At 53.6% G+C, this 26562-nt stretch overlaps 1 protein-coding gene across 1 annotated transcript in view; it reads left to right on the top strand.

Moving 5' to 3' along the window:
- Positions 1-8254: 8254 nt before the first annotated feature.
- FGF18 (fibroblast growth factor 18) overlaps positions 8255-26562 on the top strand; it is a 32047-nt gene continuing 13739 nt past the window's right edge. The window contains exons 1-3 of the mRNA XM_069484206.1: positions 8255-8843; positions 9016-9052; positions 21575-21755. Of these exons, the coding sequence (XP_069340307.1) occupies positions 8812-8843; positions 9016-9052; positions 21575-21755 (250 nt within the window). The 5' untranslated portion in view covers positions 8255-8811. The remainder of the gene's footprint in view (positions 8844-9015; positions 9053-21574; positions 21756-26562) is intronic.

The raw sequence follows: 26562 nt of genomic DNA, 5'->3' as shown, positions 1-26562 counted from the left end.
TATTTTAATAAAGTAGCACTGTTTCTCTTTTATTCACTTAACTTTTTTGTACTCTGTCAAATAAATGTATAGTTAAAAATGCCAAATAATATCCTAAAACTCCATGAGAAAATTCCTGTCTTTCCTGCTTCTCCAAATAGCTCTCCCCAGAGTTAACCAACCAATTTTTCATTGTAAGGATTTAGTGCTCGTATGTTCCCACTTCCTGGTAATAGTTAACAATTATAACTATGCAAATAAGTTTCTCGGTGCTCCATCAGACCACCTATCCAACTATCATAGCCTCACTCCCCGAAATCTGACATGTTAAAACAACCTAGAACATGCTTTCTCAACCTGAATTCTCAATTTGATCCAAAACAAAACATAATGAAGACCATTTTCTCAATTCATACAGTAATAGTACATCTTAGACATATGGGAGAAAAGTAAATTTAACATGTGGTTACATGAGGCTATTCTATCATGTGCTTTGGTGTATAGATTGGTCCTTGGGTGGACTGTGGGTCTGTTCTCCAGGTCTGGGCCATTTTCTTGGGTTTCAGTCCTCCCATTTCTTTCCTAAGATTCTTAGGCTTGTTGTTTGATTCTCTTGGATGTTTTTCCTCATTCCTTTTTGTGTAAACTTTAGGAAGGAGACTTTATTTTCTGTCTTTAAAAGTTTTTGTGTTGATTCTATTTTTAACATCTTAAGTGCATGGTTCTTTGGGGATGTATCTAAGATCTGGAAAAACTGTCCTTTTGAAGTGGTCTTGTCTCATCCCATTTACTCATCCCCCTCTCCTGTTGGCCTGTTTATATTGATTTAGGAGGGTGGCATTTGTTGACTGGGTTTCTAGTTAACAGGTATTTTGAATGGAAGTCTGCAGATGTTAGCCCCTTTCATCTCTGGGGTAGTTATCCAGAGGAGTAACCTCGCTTTGGAGGATAGTGAACAGGTCACTGTCTTGTCTAATCCCAGGTTCTAGGTGTCAAGTGCCTTTTCTAGTTATTTACTTAAGGTTGTTTCATTGACTAGCAGTTTTCTCTGTTCAGGACATCTGTCTCTGTTACTTCTCTTTTTATGCCTTTATTTTGGTGGAGACTTGAATAGGATATAGTAACTGTTCAGTGTACTTTGCTTCACTGGGAAGTGCCTCCATTTTAAAGAATGTTTATATACTTCAGGCTTAAAGGTCACCTACTTTAAATTGACAGGACAATCCCAAATATATTTAACAGTGAACTTATTCAATTGAAAAAGTTACTGGTATTCAAATAGTGCCAGATAGACACATTACCAAGATGCATTAAAATTGGAATCATTCCTTCTCTAGTGTTAGCAGTGTACAGTATGTGATATAGGGAGTATGGCAGGTAATTGGTATCTGTTATTTAACATTTTCAGAAGCAGAATTATGCCTGCATTTTAATGTCTTAACAGAAATAAAGGTCTGAGATTTTTGGTATTTGAGTGCCTTTTATATGTGACGTTCAACTATTTTGGTTTAGCTAAAAGTCACTTTTATGTGGCAGGAAGCCTAAAAGGAGCCTTCCCACCATTCTGAGGGAAAGCAATTGGCTTCACTGGTTGTCCTGTTGCTCTTCATTAAATCTAATCAGATCCATCCTTAGAAAAAAAGGTTCCAGGCTGGGCTTGTTTGTGGAAGGGCAGAGATTAAAAGATTTTCCTGTGCTTCAAAAGCTGTAGTAGTATTAGTTAACTAGGTAGGAGGCAGCTAAATACCTACGATGGTAATTTGAAAATTGACCTCTCTCCTCGGCTTGTACTTAGGGAATTCCTTTGTTAAAGACATTGATTTACTTTTGTACAATGCAAACTATTAATAGGGTTTACTATTCTTAGATCACTATTGGTTTAATTGCTTAAAAGCATATAAAATTAAGGTTCCTATTATGGGGAGAAACATTACATATTTTTAATTAAAGCATTTTTTAAGTTTTCTAAGACCAGTAAGAAAACAGCTTTTCCTTTGTTCCTACACTAATCTTTATACTAGAGGAAGCTGTAAAAGGGTCTGGAGTTAACCTTTTAAAGTACTTGCTGATGGAACAACCATATTAAGCCAGTCTGCTGAATGTGAATGCTTAATGTCTTAGTTCTTAGCCATACCATTCATTATTCTGCAGGCATTTTCTTTCGCTTATCATTAAACCGAAATCTCCCCTTTTACTGCCTGCATTTGTACCTAACTTTGAAAAAAAATACATTTTTAATGTTTGATTCTTTGACTTAAGCGATGTTCAGAATGGATTGATGCTCTAGCAGCCTCTGAAAGGAACCAGTGAATTTGTCCTGAATTCAGATTCTTCCGTATTTGTTTTCCAGTCCATTATGCAATTTTTTTTTTGACCAAGGGAATCCACTTCAAGCTTGTTTCTACTGTAGTGCAGACCTCAGTAGTCTGGTTGCTTCTTGCTTTCTACTGTGACAAGATGTTCTAGTTTCATCTTGTTCCTTTGCTTTCTCAGACCTAGAATGAGCCATTTCTCCAAAGAGCCCTGGGTCCATTTTAAAAAATGGCATTTGTAGACCACACAGTCTGGGTGGGAGCATTGCTTGTTAATACTAGGTTCCAGATTAGCAGACTGATGAGATCAGACCCTTTGGGAAAGGGCAGGAAGGAACAAGTAAGCACCAAGGAGGGCATTTGGTTGGCTGACCTGAGGAAGCTTTTCTTCATAAACAACAGTCGATTCATTTGATAAATTTTAGTGATCATGTGAGGGTGGATCCTGGGTGAGAATTGTACAGAGGTCTTTACCCTCAGCCTCAACCAGAGAATAGGTTAAATTAGTAAACTGAGGCTACTTAGGGAGTGTAAACCAGCTGTCTTAAACTTCAGCTGTCATGCAATGACATAATAGCATGAGGTTTAGAGTAGTGAATAAAAACACTTGCAAAAAGCTACTACATGATTTTGACTTAGAATACATAGTCGTGCATTGCTTAACGACAGGATTATGTTCTTAGAAATCCATTGTTGGGGGTGATTTCATTGCTGTGAGGACAGCAGAGTACTTTGACAAATCTAGGTGACAGCCTACTACACACCTAGGGTATGTGGGACAGAATTGCTCCTAGGCTACAAACCCGTACAGCATATGATTGTACTGAACAGTGTAGGCACTTGTAACATTGGTAAGCATTTGTCTAAACATGGAAAAGATACAGTGAAAATACTGTTTAAAAGATAAAAAGTGGATAACCTTTATTAGGGCACTTACTGTGAATGAAGCTTGCAGGACCTGAACTTGCCCTGGGTGAGTCGGTGGTGAGTGAATATGAAGGCCTAGTAGTAGGACGTTACGTTACTGTAGACTTTATAAACACTGTACACTTACGCTGTGCTAAATTTATTAAAAAAATTTTTTCTTTATCAGCTTACTGAACTTTTTAAACTTTCTGACTCTTTTAGTAACACTTAAACACATTGTACAGCTTTACAAAAGTATCTTTATATGCTTATTCTGTAAGCTTTTTTTCTATTTTTAAAATTATTTTTTTTTACCTTTTAAACTTTTTTTGTTAAAAAATAAGACAAACACATTAGCTTAGGCCTACACAGGGTCAGGATGATCAGTATCACTGTTTTCCACTTACGCATCTTACCCCCCAGAAGGTCTTTAGCTGTCATCTATGATAACAACGCCACCTAGAACAGTGGTCCCCAGCCTTTTTGGCACCAGGGACTGGTTTCGTGGAAGACAATTTCCACAGATGGGGGAGCGGATGGGAGAAAGCTCAGGAAGACAATATTTCTGTGGGGGGTGGAGGAGGGGTGGGGTTAGGGACCACAGTTCTAGAATACCTCCTGAAGGACTTACCTAAAGCTGTTTTACAGTTAATAACTTTTTTAAAATGAGCACTCTAATGACAAAAAGTATAGTAAATACATAAACCAGTAACACTCGATTATAGTTACCAAATATGTAGTGCACATATGCATGTACTGTGCTCCTAAATACGACCATCAGTGCAGTAGGTTAACACCATCCCAAAATGAGTGATGCATTGTGCATGACTTCATCACTGGACTATAGGAATTTTTCAGCTCCCTTTAATCTATGGGACCATGGTATATGCAGTCTGCTGTTGACTGAAACGTCACGTGGCACACAATTGTACTAGCTTAATGAGCAAGGAGAGGAGATAAAGATCATCTAGGGTGTGGGGTTTTTGTTTGAGTCTAAGAAAAAGGTTAAGCTGAGGGCTGCAAATACATAACTGAGCCTACTAGTGGTATGGACTCTAGAAATAGAGGGTTAAGGTTATTTTTTTTTTATAAAATCTAAGGCTACCTTCCAGCCAGTTCTTTACCAAGGAGCCAGTTGCTCCCTGACTCATGAACTTGGCAGTGGACATCCCAAGTTTAAATGCTGTGAAAGTTCCAAGAGCTGGTTTTGAGAAAACTGTAGACCCTCATCTCTGCTAAGGGTCTGCTTTTATTAAAATACTTGATCTTATTAAAGACGATGCTGCTTGTGGCTGGGTTTGTCTTATGTTTTTAGGCTGAATGTCGTCCATCTTTGTCTCCACAATGTTTGTATTCCACAGACTCTTAAAGTCTTTTCAGTTAAGATTGGGGAGAGGTGGGAAACAACTGTCAGATTGCACTGCTATCGTAGTTTACTTTCATGCTTGGAAGAGATAGAAAGAATCTCAATATTTAAATGTATATTGTGTCCCAGACAAAGTTCTAGGTGTTTAGGGTTAGTCAGTAAACAAAACTGTTAAATGCTCTGCAAGGCTTACATTTCACTGGGTTACTAGTTAACATAAATTCTCAACTTCCTTCAGAAAATTGCCATCTGTTTACTAGCCTAGAGCTGGGAATTGAATGCAGCTGTATCTCACTCCAACTCCAAACTAGCACATGTCCACCTAGTTGAAGCTACCATACTCTTGCCTCTGGACTGGTAACAAACAGCCTTCTCAGCAGCCTCCTTAATACCACTGTTGCACCATTCCACTTCATTCTTAGCAGCTGCAGTAAGCTTTTAACAACAAACTGGATTTTAACTCAGTTTGATAGCCCTTGGTGGACAAATTGCCAAACATTGTGGTCTATCCATAGTATTAAATACTACTTAGCAATAAAAAGGAAAGACTACTGGTGAATGCAACAACTATGAATCTCAAAAACATGCTGAGTCAGACACAAAGGAGCACATACCACATAGTTCCACTGATGGGAAATTGGGAAGAAACTAGGGCTAGCAGATTAGTAGTTGCTTGGGACCAGTGATTGGGGGTGGGGAGATTACCTGAGAAGAGGTGGTGTTTGTACATAGATAAATACATTTGTCAAGACTTTGAACTGCACACTGAAAATGAACACACTACAAAATTGTATATAAGTCATACCTTAAAAAGCCATTGATGGCTACTCATTTCCCTATGAGGGCCTGCCCATAAGACATGATGACAAAAATTACCTGTTTTTGCCCTCATCTCTTGCCACTGCCTGGCTAACCCTGCCAGTCACCTAGCCTTTTCCCACTGTAGGCACTTGACATCATTTACCTGGAATATTCCTTCACATGGCTGGCTGTCTCCTTGTCTTTGGGTCTTTGCCTAAGTGTCACCAAGAGGCCTGGCCATGATATCTCTCCTGCTGCTTATCATCTCATCCCATTGGTTTTTCTCAGGCACTGTAACAAGCTAGCATTCGTCTCTTTGCTTGCTTAATGCCCATCTTCCCTAGTAGAAGCAAAGTGCTTTCTTAGTGCAGGGATGTTGTCTGTCTTCAGTGAGGGCATAATAACACAGTAGGATCTCAATAAACAGTGATGGAATGAACTGGTAAGAAGTGACTACCAAATTAGTGGCACATGTTAAGTGTTACACAGACATGTCAAATCCAGATAGAACCCATTTCAGATTCATGCATATGTTAAATAAGTCATATTGGTAAATAGGTATATGGAGCTAGGTTTGGGGGTGTGAATAAGGAATAATGTGGTATAAAATGAGTGGATTTGGAGTCAAAAGGCAGATTTTGGTTAAACATCTCTTTAACTGTAAGTTGGGGGTGATTGTACCTCCCTTCTTCATGAAATTGTGAAGAAGAAAATGTGAAAATAACTCCAAAACCATAATTATGATTATTAGTTAACAGCTAAAACGTTTGTAGTCTTCATTCTGTGCCAGACTCTGAATGATCTCATTCAGTACTCACAACAACTCTGTGAGAGTTGTTACTGTTCTTAGCCATATTTTGTAGACAGGGAAGCAGAATCTCAGACTGTTGCTTGCTGGAATTTATAAATAAATGGAGGCAATATTCAAATCCAGGGCCTCTTACTCTTGAGTTGATGCTCTTACTCAGAACTGTTTTCTTGAGTGGACTTTATGGTCAGTCTTATTTGTGTGATAGGTCAGATCAACAGATTATACTTTCAGCATTGAAAATGATTGCAAGCATTTTAGATAGGACATAGGTAGTTATATACTCATTTTATTCCCAAGTAATAGAAAATAGTAACAGTACAGAAGAAAACTGGAAGTATGATTCTGAGCCAGGAGATACTTCAAACACCTTAGCAGGTGGTAAGACAAACCACCTCTTGACTAGGCCTTAGAGGTCTTTCTGTAAAGCAAGATCAAAGGTGGTAGCAATGACTCAGGTTCCAGTGGGAGCATTTCTGTTCATTTCTATTTGTGGTTGGTCATTGCATGCTATCCTGGGATCAGTTCATTTTCTCCAGAACTTGGGAAGTTACCAGTAACTTTGCAAGACTAGTTCTGGCAATCAGAATGTCTAAGTAAATTCAGCCCAGCAGTTGCATGCAAGAACCTTCCCCATTACTCAGCACCTGGTTTTGAAAAGGTTTTTCTGCACTTGTGTCCAATGCTGAAACAGAGGCTATCTGTTTAAAATAGCCTCAGCTTTGAAAGGGAGCTTAAAATAGCTTGCAAAGAGGTCTGATATTTGGAACAATTGCTGATGTTTTATATCCTATGACTTTAGGAAATAGCACTGTTAGACAGCACCTACCTCAATTTATGATGATCTAGTGAAATGGGAGTATCAAACACAGTCCGTGCAAGGAGGCTTTTAACCAAATAGTCCGGATTCCTGGGTTTTGCTTTTCTGAGCTTGTTCTCCAGTGCCTTTCTCACTGTAACCTGTTTCCCTTAGTATCAGGCCTAAGCAGAGCTTGGCTAATGCGGGCTCTAGCCAGAGTAAGGCAGGTGCCTTGACAAGGACACCTATATTTGGGGGTTGGCGGGAAGGACAGGAGTTATGCCTCTGAAAGGGGCAGAGGCAGTAAGAACTAGTGTCCTGAGAGGAGTCCTGGTGAAGGGGACCAGGCTGCTTAGTATGCAAACAGAGGCAAATTTTAGCTTGGTTTTGGGAGGAGGCCAGAAGAGGGTCTAGAGTGGTCGCTGACCAGAGTCCTGCTGGCTACTACTCACCCTTGTAGCCCGCCCGCCCTGGGGTTGCAGTGACGGCTCGGGCCGCTAGGTGGTAGCCGTGTGTTTCCAAAGCTGGATCGCCTACCGGAAAGCCCAGCCGGGATCCCAAGAACCTACCCAGAGCCCCTCCGGTGGGAAAGAGAGACGCCCCTGAGACCCCCTCCCGAGCGGCAGGGACGGAAAAAGACCAATGTGGTCCACTTAGAGTGGACAGCCCGCCAGGAAGGTGGCTAGGAAACGCCACGATCTTGCGTGGACTCAGGGCGTGTAAAAGCGACCCCCCTTCAGTGGAGCCGCCCCGAGGGCTGGGCCCGACCCGCCCCCTCCCCGCTCCCCACTCCAGTGCTGGTGGGTGTGAGTGAGTGCGAGTAGCGAATGTGGGCGGGCGAGGACTCTCCGCACCTAACTGCGTTCTTGGGGACCGCCGCCTGCCCAATTCGAGCAACGTTTGCGCCGCGGCGCGAGTCACTTGCTCCCGGGCGCAGAACTCCGACGGCTTCCAGCGCTCACCAGCTCCTGCCTCGCGGGTTCTGCCCCTTCGGAGCGGCCGGTCCCGTTGCTGAGAGTCTGAGCACCTCCCCTCCAACCCGGAGCCGCCAGGAGAAAGAGGAGGAGGCAGCGAGAGGCCGCGGCAGGCAGGCGAGCAGGCAGGGCCGCCTTTGATGTGGGCGCGGCGCACCCAGGCGAGCTGAGCGCCCGTCCGGCCGCGCCCCGAGGGGGGAGCCCCCGGGCCCCGCATCCTCATTGTGCCGGCTCGGGCCCGGGCCCGCCCCCGGCCCCCCGCCCCCTCGCCGCCCGCGCGTAGAAAACGCCCCGGCCGCCGCCAGTGGTGGGAGGCGGCGATGCGCACGGCCGGAGAGACGCGGAGGAGGAGACATGAGCCGGCGGGCGCCCAGACGGAGCGGCCGTGACGTGTTCGCGCTGCTGCCGCTCGCCCCAGCCCCGGAGCGCTGACCCCTGGCCCCGCGCAGCCCCGCGCCCTGGCCAGACAGCGCAGCCCAGCTTCCAGCCCCGCTGCGCATGCTGCCCCCGGAGTGAGCCAGACAACCAGTCTCCCGCGGACGCCCGGACGGCCGTCCGGCCAGCAGTGAACAAGCTTCCCCGCACCGGCCGGGCGCCTCCTGCACAGCGGCTGCCGCCCCGCAGCCCCTGCGCCAGCCCGGAGGGCGCAGCGCTCGGGAGGAGCCGCGCGGGGCGCTGATGCCGCAGGGCGCGCCGCGGAGCGCCCCGGAGCAGCAGAGTCTGCAGCAGCAGCAGCCGGCGAGGAGGGAGCAGCAGCAGCAGCGGCGGCGGCGGCGGCGGCGGCGGCGGAGGCGCCCGGTCCCGGCCGCGCGGAGCGGACATGTGCAGGCTGGGCTAGGAGCCGCCGCCTCCCTCCCCGCCCAGCGATGTATTCAGCGCCCTCCGCCTGCACTTGCCTGTAAGCGCCCGCGCCCGGGGCTGCCACCCTGCCTGGCTGTCTGTCCGTTTGCCTGTGGCTCTGTCTGCCCGCCCGTCTGTTCTCCTGACTTTCCGACTGCGTGTCTGTCTGTCTTTCCGCGCTCCCCTCTCGCTCAAGTCCCACTGACCGCCTCTCCATCTCTTTCCCGCAGGTGTTTACACTTCCTGCTGCTGTGCTTCCAGGTACAGGTACGTGGGCTCCTGACTCTGACCTCCCCCGCCCCTGCCTCGCGGTACACGCCGACCCCCCTTCCCGAGCCGCGCCCCCTCCGTCTGCCCCACCCCTCCTGGGCGCCGAGCCCAGTGCACCTGTTCCCAGGGCGCGGAAGGGCGGCTCCGCGCCCTGCTCCGGCAGGGGACTGGCCAAGGGCAAGGGGCTCTGCCGCGGGGTCCAAGCCGGCGCGGGCTGTCGCGGCCCCTGCCGGCGCCCAGAGCCCACGGGCTCAGCCACAGCAATGTGCCCGGCTCCAAGCCCCCTGCCCGCGGCCAGCGAGGAGTGGGACCTAGGGATCATCTCTGCCAACCGTTCCTTAACATCGCCGCTTGCTCTTCCAAACAAAAAGGCTCCTTTCAGAGAGTGAATTTCGAGTCCAGGGAGAAAGCTTCAGTTGCAAATTACTCTGTGGTTTCAAAGGCGTTTGCAGCATTGAGAGAGAGACAGACTAAGAGACAGACACGGGCGCGGGACAAGGGGAGACGCGGGGCGCCTAGGCCGAGGGGCGGCTGCCCGCGAGGCCGCTCCGGGACGGGCCGCGCTCCGCACGCCCTCGCCCAAGGTGGTGCAGCCTCGGCTGGTTCCCAGCCTGCTCCGCGTTCGCTCGCTCTCCGTGCATCAGAAGAGGGCTTGGCGCTCAGCCTGGAAAGCACTTGCTAAAATCTGATCTGTTACTTCAGCAGCTTTCAGACTCGGGAAGGTCTTGGCACGCAGACAGTTGGAACGCTCTGGCTTCCAAAGCCGTAGAAATGAAGGAAAAAGGGGGGTGGGAGGGAGAGCGAAGAGGGAAAAAGGGAGCCGACTTCAGCCCCGATTAGAACCAGACCAGGGCTGCCTCAGCATGGGGCGGGGGGAGTGGGCAAAGGGAATAGGAAGCCCAGCTGCCCAATCCCCCCACCCACCTAGAGCTGTAAGGGAGGGGACCTAGGCGGAGCTGGACACCAGCCAAAACAGGGTTATCTGACCCTTCCCCTTCTCGGTTGAAGGCAGGTGTCCTTACAGGGCTAGAGAAGATGCTTAGACCTTAGCCTTTGGATTCTGGAGATGCCCAGAGAGAGCCTTGAGCGGGAGGGGGGGGAAAATGGGGGTTCTCCCAGTTTTCCGGCACAAGGAGTGTTGTATGCGTTGCGTGCTGGGAGTCAGCAGTCTCTTGCAGTGTTTGGTGGCAGTGGCTGCTTATCTTCCTTCCACGCTGGGGAGAGGCTTGTTACCCTCATGGTAGGCACTGAGCTGGGGGCAGCCAGTGGGGCTGGGGGCTGGAAGGATGGATGGACAGACAGACTGATGGGGTTCTTTCCTCCTGTTGGCCGGGCTGGGGTCCCCAGTGACTTCTTGAATCAATACCACTGGAGTCAGTAACTTAAGACTGGCTGTGTGCCAAAGCAGATGTGACCCGGTGTGGTGATGGGGGTGGGGTGTGGAGTGGCTGGTGTCGGAGAGGGAGGCCAGTGCCAGGCATGGCCTGCGTGATCTGCAGCTGAGTCCCCAAGCAGAGGGCAGGCCCCAGGGTCACTGCAGAGGGTCTGCTTGTGTGACCTGGGCAAGAGCTGTTTTCCCCAGTGCTGTGCCTGGGGGTGGGGTGGTGAAACGGGCATGGAGGCAGAGGGGAGGTCTGCAGGCTGCAGTTGCCCAAGCTTCTGGATGCCTGCTGCTCTTGGTTCTTTTCGAAGTGGGGCCCAGGAGGGGTTGCTGTGTGGTCTTTGTGTTCTCCGGGGGAGTTGGAGGGAGGGAGTCTGGACTCTGCATCCCCCCTCCACCTCCTGGCCGGAGCTAGAGCCAGCATCTTAGGAAAGAGCTGGGTGGTCTGCCTGGGTTAGGTCAAGAGGCAGCCTTCAAGCAGGTGAGGGAACCTCCTCTCCCCCTCTCCTACCTCCCCACTTCCTTTGCCCCATTGTCCTCCCCAGCCTTTCCACACCCAACTGCCATGCACCCTTCGGGTATCTAAGGAGAGGATTACTGGGGGGGGGGGGTCCCTGAAACATTGCATGAAAATGATGCCCAAATGTGCTATGTCTCCTGGAAGGAGGTTCTCAGCTCCCTGCAGGTTTTCAAAAACACCTATAATCCCTAAAACAAGGAATGCTATCCTAGGGGCTTATGGGCAAGGTTGGCAGGCCTGCATCCCTGTTCACACTCCAGGGACAAAGGTGGGTTGGCCTTGGTAGAGATGAGGGGTGGGAGCCATGTGATGTGAGCTGCCAGGAGCTGGAGTCTGCTCCCTGCTTAGGTGGTGCCAGGCAGCTGCCAGAGCGGCTACATCCTGGGCACTTAGCAGTTGCAGTTAGAGCTGCTTTGGTGTTCAGGGGCCAGGGGGGCTTCCCTGCGTGGTGGGAAGGGCTCAGAGCTTTGCAAGCCAGTGGACTAGACCTGAACCCCAGCTCCACCTTTCCCCATCTGTGGGTCCCCGAGAGTCTTAGTTTCATCATTTGTTAAATGGGTAGTCATGAGGTTGCACTGATATATGATAGGGGTGGAAGGAGTTTTGCAAATTCTCATCCCCCAGGAAGGCACCCTGCTCTGCTGGGAAACGGATGCGCTATGCCTTTCCTCCCCACCTCAGTGTTTGCGGGGCTGGTCCAGTCTCAGCAGTGCAGTTTCTGGGCTCCTCCCCTCCGCATGTCCCTCAGCTACCAGGCCCAGAATGGGTCCCCGCCCCCAGCCACGTTTCCTTGAGCACATTCAATGCCAGACACTGTCCTCCCCCCACCCCCAATGTGGTGTGCCCCGCCCTCACCCGCCAGCCACCCCGGGAAGCGGGAAGCTGGGAATTTAATAAAATCCCTTCATCCCTTCTCCACACGACTCGGGACACCGCAGATAGCTCAAATCGGAAGAATTTTAAAAATTTCCGCGGGGAGCAGGCGGCGTGACCAGTAAATTGCTTTTCTGCACTTGGCTGAGCTCTGACAATGACACCGGGCTGGGCCTTTCACGCAGCTCGGCTGGCACCTGCCTGACATTGTTCCTGCCGCCAGGCTCGGCTAGGTCCTGGCCTTCCCCAGACAGTCCAGGCGTGAGGCGGCCCAGGGCTGGGGGGGGGCTTCCTCTGGCCTCTTGTCCCTCCTGCCAGCCCCTTGTCCCTCCCACAGTGCCACTTCCTCTCTCACCCCACGAGGTGTTCGAGTTTGGAAGTGTCCTTCCACGCCTCCTCTCAGCCTGACCACCCCACCCCTGGCCTCCTCAGGGAGGTTTAGACCCTTGCCTCAAGCTGGCTGGGATGGGGAAGCCGGAAACAGTGTCCTTTGGGACAAGAGGAGGGTGGGAGCTCTCTTAGTGGATGGTACTTTAATTCTTAAAGCGATATTATCCATCTGTCTGCGCAGATAGGTACCACTCATTCAGTGCATACGTGCTGGGAGCCTGCTTCCTGCTGGCCTTGGGAATAAGACCTAGTCAGTCCCTGGCCTCCAGGAGCTCCCGGTTTAGAGGGGGAAAGTGCCAGCTCCACAGGGGCTTGTTCACGCTGTCCTCTCCCAGCGCTGTGGAGTACGGTGAGGCTTATGGGAATGTCAAAGTGTCCCTTGCATCGGAAAGCTGGCTTCATTCTTCCAACCATTCTACAGGGAGGCTGGGGTGGGAAGGGGGAATATTCCTGCTTCCCAGATGGAGAAACTGAGGCACAGAGTGGGAAAGCGATTTATTCAGGGCCGTAGCTAAGCCCCAAGACTCTGGATTCAAGATCTTACATTCTTTCTATCACACCAAGCTGAGTTTTCTAGAAAGAATCCTGAAATTGTTCGGAAGGATACTGGTGGGGAAACAGAGTCCCAAGAGGCAGGCTAGAGGTCCACGCCAGGCCCTGTGTGGATTCTGGTGGGGGGGGTTCAGAACCCGGGTGGGGTCTCTGGGGCTGAGGGCATCTGACTGGGAGTCTGCAGCCCTGATCCTCCCGGAATGTGCCATCAGAGAGGGTCCCAGACTTAGAGGTGGGTGTCTGGGGGGTGGGGCCTGGGATTCAGCACTCCCCTCCCAGCGGAGGAGGAGGGGGCGGGGCGCCCCGCCAGCATTCCTGCAGCCCGGGAGTGTCACCCGCTCTGAGATAAGAAGGTGGATTTTTAGAATTTCTTGTGGTTGGCACGGCCTGTGTCAGCGGGCTGCCTCCATCCTGCCCCAGGCAGTTCCAAGGGCACACGGGACCCCAGAGGGAAACTGGAGGGGGACAGGGAGGAGACTCCCATTTTCAGCAGGGCCTTTTGGTTCTGGCCTAGTCCTCTAGCAGGGAAGTTGCGGGCGTGGAAGATTGGGGTGCAGGCTCATCAGGCCAAAAGCAACACCACTGGCAGTGGCCGGGAGGTACTGTGTGCTCAGTCGCATGTTATCCAGGTCAAGCCTCACACGCAGGCTGGAATGAGGGACCCTGCAGAGGAGGGAAAGGAGGCTGGGGGTGTGAAGTCACCTGCCATTGGTCACACTGCGCTCAGCCGTGGGCCTGCCCGGCTCTAGCACCCCAACTTACTGGTGTGAGAGCTCTGGAGCTGGCCAGCCTGCTTCACACTGTAGCTCTGCCTTCTCTTTGCTGTGTGATCTTGGGCAGTTACTTAACCTCCCTGGGTCTCAGCTTCTGCATGTGTAAAATGGGAAAAAAAACAACCGAGGAAACTGTTCCTGTTGCCTAAGGGGGGTCGGGGAGGGGCCGTGCATGGCAGGAACTCCTGTTTGAAGTCCAGACCCAGCTCCTGTGCCTCCTGCTCTGGGAGGGTTCCCTCGTCCCTCCCACTGTCAGGTATAATGAGTCCTACTTCCCAAGGGGCTCTGCCACAGAGCAGAGAGACTCCCGGGATCCCTGGGTTCCAGTCCTGGCTCTGTCACTGGCTCATTGTGTGACCTCCCTCTCTGAGCCTTGGTTTACCCACCTGGGTATCAACAAGGCGAGGTAGGTGGCTTCTGTAGTACTTGAACTCATAGGCTTTGGTGTAGGAGAAACCTGGATTTGAATCCTGGCTGTGCTACGTAGCAGCCATTCAGTAAATATTCCTTAGCCTTCAACCCTCTGCACCTCAGTTTTCCCCATCTGTAAAATAGGGTAATGAGAAGTACCTACTTCTTAAGGGTTATTGTGAAGACTAAATGGGATATTGCACACAGAGTAGCTAGCGTATGGCTGGCACTCAATAAATAAATGAGGAATAGTAATTGCTGAATCAATGATAGTGTGTATATTGGGTACATAACATGCTGAGGGGTGCTAGAGAAAGCTAGGAAGGATGTGTTCCTTGGATCAGTGACATCAGGTCTCTTCCAATCTGAGTTGGAAACGTAGGCTTTGGACATGAGTCTGGATTTAATTGTCATTCCACCACTCACAGGCTGTGTGGCCTTGGGCAAGGTCCTTAACATCTCTGAGTCTCTGTTTTCTCGTGATGTACAAAAACAGGGATAATATCATACCACTCCCCAGGCTGGTCTGTAGGAGTAATTGAAGCCATGTCCTGGACCAGATATGCAGTAGGCACTCAAATATGGTATTGCTCGTCATTAACCATCCACAGACATTTATGGGACACTTGCTGCATGTCTGGCCCCGGACTGGGTTTTGGTGGGAATGAAGAAGATATCCATGGCTTCAGCTTTTCCCTCCAAGTGTTCCCTGTGAAGGGAGGGCAGATACTTTGGGCAGCTTTATTTTCCACATGCCCCCGGGCCCTGTCTCACCTTTTGCCTTGGAATCCCATGGCACTTTGTTGCTGTTCTTTGACCCAGTACATTCTCTGTAGAGCTCACAGCGACAGAGAGGAACTCAGGTTCTGGACCCGGCCCACCTGAGTCACACCCCACCTCGCCTGCTAGGTAGCTGTGTGATTGAGAGAATTGGTTGACCTCTCTGTGGCTGGTCATTCATATGGGCATTGGGATGGAGCCCCCTTCTTGGGGTTGCTGGGAGGGTGAATTGTGGTCCCCTGGGGGAAGCACTTGTCACGGTGCCCAGCTCATTGTAAGCTGCAGGATGCATCTAACTCTGGGGTGTCCTCCAGCTTGCAGGTTCCCAGGAGTCTAGGGGAGGTCTGACCCCGCTGCAGGCACTGTGGCACTGCCACAGGCCTGGCACATAGGATGCATGTGGGCCCGTTGGTGGAGGGCCTGGGGAGAGGTCCTCTGGGGGCCAGGGACCTGGATTGAGTTCCCCACCTGCTCTCCTGGTGCCAGGTGCTAGGGCACAGGCAGGTGTCAGCACCTGTCCCAGCCCTTGGGGACGTGAGAAAAACAGAGATGTGTGCTGGGGAGCAAGGCTCAAGGGTGCAGTGGGTGCTCTGATGAGGGGCCCTGAAACCAGCCTCTCAGGCAAGAGCCTCCAGCTGGGGAAGATGCCCCATTTGAACACAGGACACCGTGAGCCTCTGTGTGTGCGTGTGTGTGTGTGTGTGCGCGCGCGCGTGTATGGAAAAGCCTTGTGGGCACATGGAACAGTGCTACCTGGAAGCAGGGAATAGCCTGGTGTGCTCAGGGAGCCCCACACTGATTGGGGTGGCTGAAGTGTCAAGTTCCAGGAATGGGGGTGATGGAAAGGCCACAGTGGGCATCGAGTGCCGGAATACAGGGCTGTTTGCTGTGTCACAGGCATGCATGACTCCTCTCCCTGCCCAAGTGCTGTAAGGGAGCTGGCACTGAAGCAGGGATTGGTGGGAAGGGAAAGGGAGGGAGAGAAGAGAACATGGGTCTTTCAGGGCCTGCCCCCACCCTCAGGCTGGCTCCAGGGTTGACTCTCGGCGGCAGTGGCACCCATATTGATGAGCTGTACGGAGAAGGCTGATGTATGGAGACAGAGAGGCCAACTCTGAGCCCAGCCCCCACCCTGCAGCACCCCCTCCCATGCTGATGGCTCAGCCCTGCCAATCAATACATTGATAGCCCTGGGAGCTTAATGGACAGGCTGGGGGTGGGGAGGCCCTTTGCGGTATCCCTGTCTGTCCTCGCTGAGTCTGGCGTGCAGGGTGTGACAGGAAAGGGGCCAGAAGCCTGGGCTGAGGGGTAGGGGTGCCCATCTGAGCCACACGGAGATTCAGGGTGGGCCCGGCCTTCCTCCCCCATTTCCATCCAGGGGTGCCAGCTGGGGGAAATTCACGGCCTCAGAGCCAGAAGTGGGTTCAGATCTTGGCCTTGTCACTTTTGGTACAAGTTGGGCCAGTCCCGTGGCCTCTTTGTGTCTCCCTTTGCCACCTGGCACACAGAGATAGTAATAGTTTCAACCTGCTTGGGTTGTTCGAGGAGCTGGTGCCCGGCTTGTGCCGAACCCGGGCCCTGGCACGGCACGAGTGCCGGCTCAGTGGGAGCCAAGGTGAGCTTCACTGTCAACCGTGGCAGTAATCCGTCCGGCGCCTCCGGGGCCGAGGTCCAGCCCGCTCTCCAGGAAAAGTTTGGGGACTTGTGTTTTGGGGAGGAGAGAGAGGCCGTCTCTACCAGGGACCACCCCTGGAGGGGGGTAAAGGTCTCAGGTTTGAATGGAGAATTTGGAGAAGCTCTGAAAGCCTCAGCTGGCCCGCCCTGTGTGGCTGCAGGCAGTGGTGGAATGTGACTAGGCCCCTTCTGGGACCAGGGAGACCCTCCCTTTCTGGGCAGGCCGCCTGGAGGCAGGAGGACAGATTGCATGAGGCTCCCAGGATTGGGGACCTGGGTGAGGTGGGCAGTATGACCCCATCTTTCTCTCTTGGGTGAGGGCAGAGAGCTCCAGTATCCCACCCCCACCTCCAGCTGTGGCCTTTGGCCTGAACCAGTTGCCATCCTGGGAGAGGGGAGAGGAGGCGGGTGAGGAAGAGGAGAGTGAAGTGGTGGAGAGCTTGGCCTGGATTCGAGTCTTGATCCCTCTTCTTGCCAATTCTGTGACTTAGGACAAACGATGTAACCTCTCCGAGCCTCAATTTTTCCATCTGTAAAATGGGAATAGTAGTCATACCAGCTTGTAGGGTTGCTCTGGGGATTACAAAGGAAAATTGACCTCGGGTGGTTCTCAGCACAGAGGAGGTGCGCCACGAGTAGGGGCTCTTCAAAAAACAAAGTAAAGAAAAAGAAAGTAGTGGCTATTGTTACTAATATAGTCTTTTTCTGAGGTAAGTATGATAAACAGTCCCCATTTTGCTGATAAGAAAACTGAGGGTTAAAGAAATCAAGTAAGTTGGTGACCGGGTGAAGCCAGGCGACACCCAAGGTTAGTCAGCGCTGGGTGCTGCGCCGTTGCTGAGCGTGTGCACGGGGGAGGTGACGGTGGTGTCTGTGGGAGGTGGAAAGGGGCCCAGGGAGAAACAGGGAGCTCCGTAACACGCTTTCCAGAGCCGAGAGTGGGCCCGTGAGGCTGAAGTCTCCGGCCAGAGGGCGTGAGCACCGTGGCAGGGGCGCCGTGGCTGTTCCCTGAAGCTGGCTCTGGGACTCCCCAGCCTCTTTTCACCTCATGGCAGGTTCCCACCAAAGTGCCCGGGAGAGGAGGCTTGCAAGGTAGACAGGAGCTTGAGTGTAAGGATGATGCTTAGACATCGCCCTGCGAGGAGCGGGGAGCCGGGGTGGGGTTCTGAGCAGGGAAACGGCATCAGAGCTGTGCCGGACGAGGGTGGGCTGCAGGCAGAGGGTGGGCCGGCTCTGTTCCACTGAGTGCCGTGTGCATCCCGGGGCCTGGGGACCTTGGCCGACCTGGGAGAGGTGTGAGCCTGTCTGGCCCTTGTTGTTGCTTCTGTGCAGTGGGGAGTGAATGTTTCCACCAGAGTCGAAGCCCTGAGGCAACGGAAGAGGTGGGCTGGGGGTCGCTGGGGTCTCAGGCTGCAGGGGGTGGCGGCCACCTTGCTGTGGGAAAAGCCTCTTCGACCCCAGAGGTAATCCATGTGTCTGGGATGGGAGATGGTGGCGCGACAGAGGCACCTTCGCTCTACAGGAGATGTGCTTCGTGTGCCAGCCCTTCTCGCCTTTGAGAGTCGCGGCGATTTGATTTTGCTCACACCGCAGCTTTTCAACCCCCTGACAATTGTGCACCCACGGGGCCATTAGCCGGGCTGACAGCAGCTCTGACTGCGCTGGGAAGGCCTCAAGATCGGCCCCTGTCAGGGCAGCCAGCTGACGGGAAAGGAGAATGGATGTTCCCAAGGCACCACTGCTTTGCATGAGCTCTGGCGCTGACCTGGAGCTGGGCTCACCCACGCTCCAGCTCTATGGCCCTGGAGTGATGGCCTCAGTGGTCTGATCTGTGAAATGGGTGCTCACCTCCGTGGGTGGTTGAGGGAATTAGAGAAGGTTCCGTGTCCAAAGGGCTTCTTAGCAGAGTGCCTGGAGCAGAGGAAAGCTTAGTGATCAGTAGCTTTAAAAACATCCCTTGCCATCCCTCTGTTGGGTGCTCTGCTTGTTCGGGTAGTAAGTGGCAGGGCCGATATCGGCCTCCAGGTGCCTCTCACTTGCAGTCGCAGCCTTTTGGCAAGCATTTGATGAGTGCCTCCCGCGGGCAGAGCTGAGCTCCCAGGGAGGAGCCAAACAATAAGCTGTGGCAGTAGACTGTCCCGAGGCCCGAATCCAGCCTGGAGGTGGAGGCCAGGAATGGCTTCCAGAGGTGGCCCCTGATGGCAGGTGACAGCCAAGGGGAGGGGGCAGGCAGGGTGCCCTGGGCGGAGGACCCAGCCCGTGCAAAGGGGTGGAGCCTAGCGGAGGTCTTGCCCAGGAAGCCCGGGGGTACTTCCTCCTGCCTTTCAGGACAGACCCTGTTTCCATGTCAGAGGCCACCCCCACTGCCTCCCTCGGGATCGAGCTGGCCACAGAGTGTGGCTTAGATGGTGGAAGCTGGACAAGATGGATTGTTCCCCCCACATCCTGGGGAAGGGCCACCTGATAGCCCCTGCTGACCCTGGGTCACCCACACTGCCTCTGTCCAGTGGGCCAGGGAGAAAATCATTAACGGGAGGCCAGCTTCTGGGGCAGGGCAGCTCCCCTCGGGGACCTGGGGTAAGGAGATTGGTTTGACCTCTGATCGATAAGGTCTCCAGTGAGCAGGAGGAGAGTTGGAGGACAGGGAGGGACACTGGAGGCCTACTTTGGGGGAGGGGATAGGGCCAGCCACCTCCGGAAGTCATTCCAGGAAGGTCGGAGGCCATGGGTGGGAGGTCTTCAGGACAAATGCCTGCCAGGTGTGGGCCTCAGAGGTGCTGAAGCCCGTCCTTCCCTGAGCAGCAGGATGTGGGAGGAGACGGGCCCAGGCGGCAGATCCGGGCTGTGCGTGGTGCTGTGGGCTGGCCGTGGAGCGGTGGGGAGTGCAGAGGATGCACAGGCCAGGCCCTGCCCCACCAGGCTGTGTGGCTTGCAGCAATGGACTTAACTTTTCTGGGCCTTAGTTTCCACATCTGTTAAATGGGGTGATACGCATTCCCATGGTGTTGGTTTTCAGGACTATCAAAAGCAATAACACCTTCCCAAATGGGAATCTGGCTTGCAGGGCTTCCCTTAGAGCCCTTAAAGGGTTCTGGTAGGTTCCATCAGCAGTCCTGTCTCCCGGGTGCTTACTGCCAGCCAGGCCCTGCCCTGAGCACTTTGTGTGTTCCTTTATATGTTTGATCTTCACAGCTGCCTGTGGTGTGGGCGCCATTATCATCACTCTCATTTTACAGGTGAGGAAACTGAGGCACAGAGAGTTTAGTAACTTGCCTAAGGTCCCTTAGCTGGAGAGTGACATGCCCTGGGTTTTGAACCAGGGGCCAGCTCCTAATGGCACGGTGGGGTAGGGGGCTGAGCTGGTCCAGCAAGATGCGCTTGACTCTGCATTGCCTGCTCTGTGACCTTGGCCGTCAGTTTCCTCACCTGTAATGGGATGATGCTTCCAAGCTGAGGATGACTGGGGGGGTTCAATTACGTGGTCCCACTGCGGCGCCTGTGGGGCCCCGGCCAGGGTGGGAGGACACGTGCAGGTCAGCTTGGGGGCAGGGATCCTGGGCTGGGTGTGAGCTGTGGCAGGGGACGTAGTTCCTGTTCTTGGGAGCTCACAGCTGGTGGGCGAGGCAGATGCTTGGGCAGCCAGGATCCCGAGAGCTCTGCCCAAGGCTGGGTGGGGCTATGTTAGTGTGTCAGTGGGGTCCTGCGTGCCTAGCGTTGTGCCAGACTTTGTGGGCACACAGAGAACAAACCCAGAATGCTGTGTGTTCTTCAGGAACTGTTCAGCTGTATGGTTAAGATGGAATGGGACATGTGGACAATTAGCAGGGTGTAGGAAAACCTAATCTAATGCTAAATGACATGACAAGGCTCCAGGTCTTTTCAGCATTCATGTAATCCCAGCGCTTTGGGAGGCCAAGGCGGGAGGCTCGCTTGAGCCCAGGAGTTTAGAGACCAGTCTGGGCAATGTAGTGAGATCCCATGTCTACAAAAAATTTTTTAAAGTTAGCTGGGCATGGTGGCATGTGCCTGAGGGTGTGCCTCAGCTACTCGGGAGGCTGAGGTGGGAGGATTGCCTGAGCCCAGGAGTTTGAGGCTGCAGTGAGCTATGATCTCCCCATTGTACTCCGGCATGGGTGACAGAGTGAGACCCCATCTCTGAAACATAAAAAATAAAAAAAGTTTCTACTGTGTTAAGTGCTAGGGACATAGGGACAAACAAGAAAGAGACAGCTACAGCTTCCATGATACTGCCAGTCTATTGGGGCAGACAGACAAGACCGAGATGAGTGGGTGTTATGTCAGGTTGATACGTGCTAGAAAGAAACACACAGCATGGAGGAGGGAGGGAGCACAGAGGTGGGGTGTCTTCAGAAAAGGGCCCAGGGAGGACTGTGTGAGGAGGTGACATTTGAGCAGAGACCCAAGTGAACTAGAGGGGCCAGAAGATGAGGATCTGGGAAAGAGCATCAAAGCAGAGAGAAGAGCAAGTGCAAAGGCCCTGGGGCAGCAGTGTTGGAATGCTCAGAGGCAGCAAGGTGGCCAGTGCAGCTGTTGGAGAGGGAATGTTGGAAGAGGAAGGTGGAAAAGCAGTTGGGCTCAGTTCGCAGGGCCTTGAGGCCATGGAGAGGACCTTTATCTAAGTGTGAAGAGAAGCCCTGGAGAGTGTGGGGATTGGGGATTGGGTTTGGTGGAGGACAGACTGCCAGAGGGTGAGAGTGGCAGCGGGAGGCCATTGAGGAGGTGCATGCAAATTGTCCCGATGAGAGGCCATGTCTGGGGAGGGAGATGGGAGATGTGTGTTGGCGGAACCAGAGAAGGCTTCCTGGAGGGTGTGGACAGGCAGGAGCTAAACCTTGAGGGATACAGGGAATTTCTGCGGCAGGTGCAAAGCAAAGCCTTCTCCAGGAGGGGCCGGGGATGTGGGCACATGCTTGGTGTGAGGTGAGCATGGGCACTCCTGGGGGATGGGGGTGAAGTTACAGTAGCATCTGCCCCATTAGGGGTGCAGTGGTGGTGTCACGGGGCGGTTATGAGCGTGTGTTGAGGCCAGGCCCACAGCTGGCAGAGAGGAGGCCCCTGCTGTTTGTTGTGGACGGGGCTGGCTCCTGCATGTGGGGGACTGGGACTCCCGATGTGGCTTCACTGTTTCCCCTTTCCCTGCCCAGGTGCTGGTTGCCGAGGAGAACGTGGACTTCCGTATCCACGTGGAGAACCAGACGCGGGCTCGGGACGATGTGAGCCGTAAGCAGCTACGGCTGTACCAGCTCTACAGCCGGACCAGTGGGAAACACATCCAGGTCCTGGGCCGCAGGATCAGTGCCCGCGGCGAGGACGGGGACAAGTATGGTATGTGCCAGCCCCCTCCTCCCACCCTGTGCGCACCCTCTTCTCAGCCTCAGAGACCTCAAGTTCGAATCCCAGCTCTGCGGTGTTCTGGCTGTGTGATCTTGGGCCTCATACTGATCCTTTCTGAGCCACAGTTTCCTGATCTGTAGAATGGGGATGTAATAGTGAATCCTTGAGAGGCTTGTTAGGAGTAGTAACTGAAGACGTGAATAAAAAGTGCTTTTGCTGGTAAATGTCCCTTAAATGGCAGTTGTTGTGGCATCAGTGGCTTGCCTAGGGATGGCCTAAAGCAGGTGGCTGCTCTTCTGAGCCATTGCTTCACTGGCCCAGTTTCAGATACTTCAAGGGGCGGGAGCCTCTGGCTGGTGCTTTTTGGATGCTGGTGGTGGTGGAAATAGATCTGGTGTGTGTGTGTGTGTGTGTGTGTGTGTGCATGCATGTGCTTGTGTGTACCTGTGCACACACATACGCTTATGTGTATGTGTGTGTGCATGTGCTTGTGTGCATGTGCATGTGTGTATGTGTGTGCATGTGCTTGTGTGCATGTGTGCATGTGCATGTGTGTACGTGTGTGCACATGTGCTTGTGTGCTTTGAGCTTGAGCTGGTGCACCTGTGTTGCAATGAGCACTCACAGCACCCTGGGCTGTGGTCCCCTTGGCCTGCCCTTGACCCTGGAACTGCCCAACCCTCCTCTGGGGTGTTTGGGAACCCTCTCCCCTTCCCCCATTCATGCTGCCTCTGCCAAGGGCGGAGTGAGACATCCTGACTCCCTCCCTCCCCAAGTCCCCGGCCCATAAAGGTGCTCAGTAGTCAGGGAAAGACAGGACTCCGCCTTCCCAGAGCTTAGAGGGGATCTGGCCGAGACAGACGCTGAGCAAATACTTACCACGCAGTTTATTTATTTAAAATTGCTGGGCAGGAAAAGCCGAGGCTGCTGCGAGGCCTCCTGCTCCTTACCCCTCACCAGGAAAGCACCTGCCCCCACGTTGCTGCCTTCCCAGCCCCAGGTTCTGGGAGGTTCTAGGGAGCCGGGGCGGTGGGTGGCCAAGACACCAGTGGGGCTGTGGTCCTCTGCGCGGGCTGAGCCTGCCAGCCTAGGCGTGTCTGGGATGGTGCCCCGCCTGCCTGCCGGCCCCTGCCCGTTGCAGTCAGGACGTGACAACAAGACAAATAATTTCTTGGACCTTTTATCTTGGACACCATTTATTTTCCCTCAGCCCCGGGGCAGGACTGACCTCATGGTAGGGCCCAAGTGTGGCAGCTGCACTGTCACTGGGGGCTGGGCAGGGCCAGGCTGGGCAGGGTGGGCCATGCCGGGCTCGCGCCCCTCCCGGCCAGCTGCCTCCCCCCTACTCCCTGTCCATAGTCGGGTTACTGCCTCCACCCCTTCCCCCCTTGTTTCTGTCCACCTCTCTGTCCTCCCCTCCACACCTCCTCTGTCCTCCTCCCTGCCTCCCTCCCTCTGACCGCAGCTTCCTCCTCCCCACCTCTCCCAGGCCCTCTGCTGGCTGCCTCTCTGGGGCCTCCCGTCTCTCCCTGCCCCCTCCGCGGACGCCTGGCTGTGCTGGGCAGCCCCAGGTGGTGGTTTTCCCTGGGATCTGCTGTCCAGTTGCTGCCAGGGAAGGGGCAGCTGGCCGGTCGGGGCGGGAGGAGGTGCCCTCCTGGGGAGTCCCCGGAGCTCTCGCCGGCCCCTCCAGGCTAGGAGAGTACAGACGGGTCAGACTCTGGTCTGAACCATCTGTCCACACCCTGAGACAGGAGGCAGGGGAGCGGGAGGGAGAGGAGCCCGGAAATGGCTGTCCCCTGACCCCAGAAGCCACTTGCCCCCTCATTCCCTCTGCCTGAACTGGGAACTCGGGGGTCTTACCTGCTGTGTGACCTCAGACAAGCCCTTTGCCTTCTCTGGGCCTCAGTTTCTCTTCTGTATAATACAAGGGATAGACTAGAGCGGAGCTTCTTAGACATTAACGTGCATGCGAATCCCCAAGGGATCTTGTCAAAATGCCGACGTTGATTCAGGGGTCTGAGGTGGGGCCTGAGTTTCTGCGTTTCCAGCAAGCGCCCAGGTGGTGCTGCGGGACCACACCTGGAGTGTCCCAGCCCAGCCCACCTTGGCTTCTCTGCGCTCCACTCCGCACTCGAGGATTTAATCACCTCTCTCAAGGAATATGCTCGTGTGCTCCTCCAAGTCCCAGCACCCAGGGCAGGGGGCTAGCTGGCTGCTGCCGCTCCATTTAAATGTCGCATTAGAGACGCAGATGAGGCCGAGGGACCCCATCTGCGAGCCCTGGGAGAGGAAGTGAGACAATGGAGCCAATTGAGGCTTCCAATCTAGATAATCAATACAAATATTATTGGGAGGGTGATTTATGTGGCCGGGCCAGGCAGGAGGGTGGGGCTGCTCTGTGGATCCGAATTAGGGGCAGCCCTGCCTGCGGGGGAGGGGCAGCCGGGGTGGACGGCCCAGGGACCTGCTCCTTCTTCTCAGGGCTCCGTCCAGCTGGAAGGACCATGCAGTCTGAGACTTGTAATACACACTTAGTTAGAATCACGTGATTTTATTAACTTGCAGTCTCTGAATTTCAGCTAACACCAAATATAAACAGAATCCTTATAAACACCTGGAATCTGGAATCCCCACAAACACTGGGAATCTTAGATTTGTGTCTGTAGAAGGCTGGCATCCCCTGGGTGCCCTGCCCAGCGGCTCTTGGTCTGCTCCACAGCACTGAGTGGAACTTTGGTGACATCCGCATAGCTGTCAGTGGGCCTTCTGCACCTCGCCATTCTGCAAGACGGTCTGGTCTCCCTGTGGCCCCCTGAAGCTTTCCAGCACTGAAAAGCTTTAGGGGCCTTGAGGATGGGCTGCTCCAGGAATGAGGGGCTTTCTTAGCCTTGGCCTGGGCCTGTGGAGGGAGAGGACAGCTGGCCAGAGGACCGGAGGCTGACAGAGTGGGGTAATGGCAGGTGGGGGGCTGTGGGGGTGGTCACCCTGCACATCCGGGATTGTATCAGCCTCCCTCTTCTTGCTTTTGGCCCTGGTCACTTCTGTCCTGTAGGCAGTTGCCACCTCGAAGAGCAGCACTGGGCCAGGAGGCAGGACACTCGGGCTCCAGTTGCAGCTCTGCCACGGAGCGTCCTGCAGAGCCTGGGACGAGTGTCTCCAGCTCTGGGCTCTCCTCCAGGCCTGGGATGTGCAGGGAGGTGAGGTGTCAACTCCTCTGGCAGGAGGCAGGGCTGCTGGGCCACTGGGCCGGGCTCTCAGAAGGGGAGAGCCTGGGCCGCCGCAGCCCGTGCGCAGGGAGTGCTGGGGCCCGGCATGCTGGGGCCCGGCATGCTGGGGCCCGGCATGCAGGGGCAACTCTGCTTTTATGGGCCTTGCGATTGGGTATTCCTGCCTGATTTCATTTGAAAAATGGGTTTCTCTGCTTGAGAAAAAAGTGATTAAAAATGTCCCATTTTGCAGTAGGCCAGCCTCCGAGGACCGACAGTGTCCAGGATGGCTGGGGCCGGCCAGTGCAGGCAGGGGCTGTGCTAGTGGGGGGGACTGTGTTTCGAGCACTGAACATGTGAACTCTGGAGTCTGATGAGCTTTAAATCTTGGCTCCGCCACCTGTGCGCTGGGAGACTGTGGCTCTGAGTTAGCCCTTCTGATCCCGTTTCCTCGTCTACAAAGTGGAGTCATTGAAATGGGAGAGTCTTATGCCCAAAGAGTATATGATGATTAAAATGAGAATATTAATGACCACCTGGACTCATTACTGTTGTCTGGGAGTCGGGGTGCTGTCATGGCTCAGGCTGAGGTTCCCCATCAGGAACTGGTTCCCGAGACTTCCAGAAGGGGCCCCGGGAAGAAGGGCAGCTGCCTGTCTCCATCAGTGGGACCCTGGCACGTCAGATGCAGGTAGAAGAGGCTTCTCCCACGTGTGCTCATGGCCTGCTCCCTTGCTTCACCGCAGAGTCCCCTGCTCTGTCCCCCAAGGGTACATTCTTCTTCCTAGTATTCATCGCTGTCTGACCTTCTGTTACACACTGAGCCGGTCTCTCGTGTTCGAATGCAGACTGCTAGTGGGTAGAGGTTTTGTGTATTCGTTCACCGTTGCATCCTCGATGCACAGAGCCAGCCACCAAGAGGTGCTTAGTAGATGCTTGAGCAAGTGAATGCATGGACGACGTCACGTGTGTGCCGGGGGCGTGCACGGGGGCCATTCCCCCTGGGGCATCAGGGCAAAGAGGGAAAGTGTTTGGCACAGAGCTCAGCGCACAGTGGGTACTTGGCAATCAGCGCCCCCTCTCTCCGTGCCCCCTCCAGCCCACCAGCACTGCACTGTGACAGACCCAGCTTCCCCTGGGAGCCCTCCTGGCTGGGAAGGGGCCTTCCTATCTCAGGCCAAGCCCCCCTGCCCTCTGAGCTCAGGCCTCACAACTTCTGTCCCCAGGGAGGAGTGGCCACCCATGCCTCACCGACCCCTCTGCTGACACGGCTACACTGCAGCTACAGCTGGGATTAAATATAGCTCCTGATCAATCCTATTGATTTTTCCCCTGTTACTTTCCGGTGAGTCCACGTGGCCTGAGAAACCTCCTCAGGGGACATCAGGAGAAGGGGACCTGTGGGCACCTTTGGAGAAAAGGCCATACCTCGCGTGTGTGTAACAGTGAAGGGCAAACATCTCCAGAAAGGATACCTTCTCCGCAACCCACCCCCCCCTTCCTTGAGACCCGGTCCACCTTCACAGGGAGGAGGGGAGGGCTGATTCTGTGTGACTTCCCAGCACCTTTTGTGGCAAGGACATTTGCCCACG

This window comes from Eulemur rufifrons, chromosome 10 (genome assembly GCF_041146395.1).
Source record: "Eulemur rufifrons isolate Redbay chromosome 10, OSU_ERuf_1, whole genome shotgun sequence".
Classification (NCBI taxonomy): Eukaryota; Metazoa; Chordata; class Mammalia; order Primates; family Lemuridae; genus Eulemur; species Eulemur rufifrons.
Note: the sequence above shows the minus strand (reverse complement) of the source record. Positions and strands in the feature narration are given on the sequence as shown.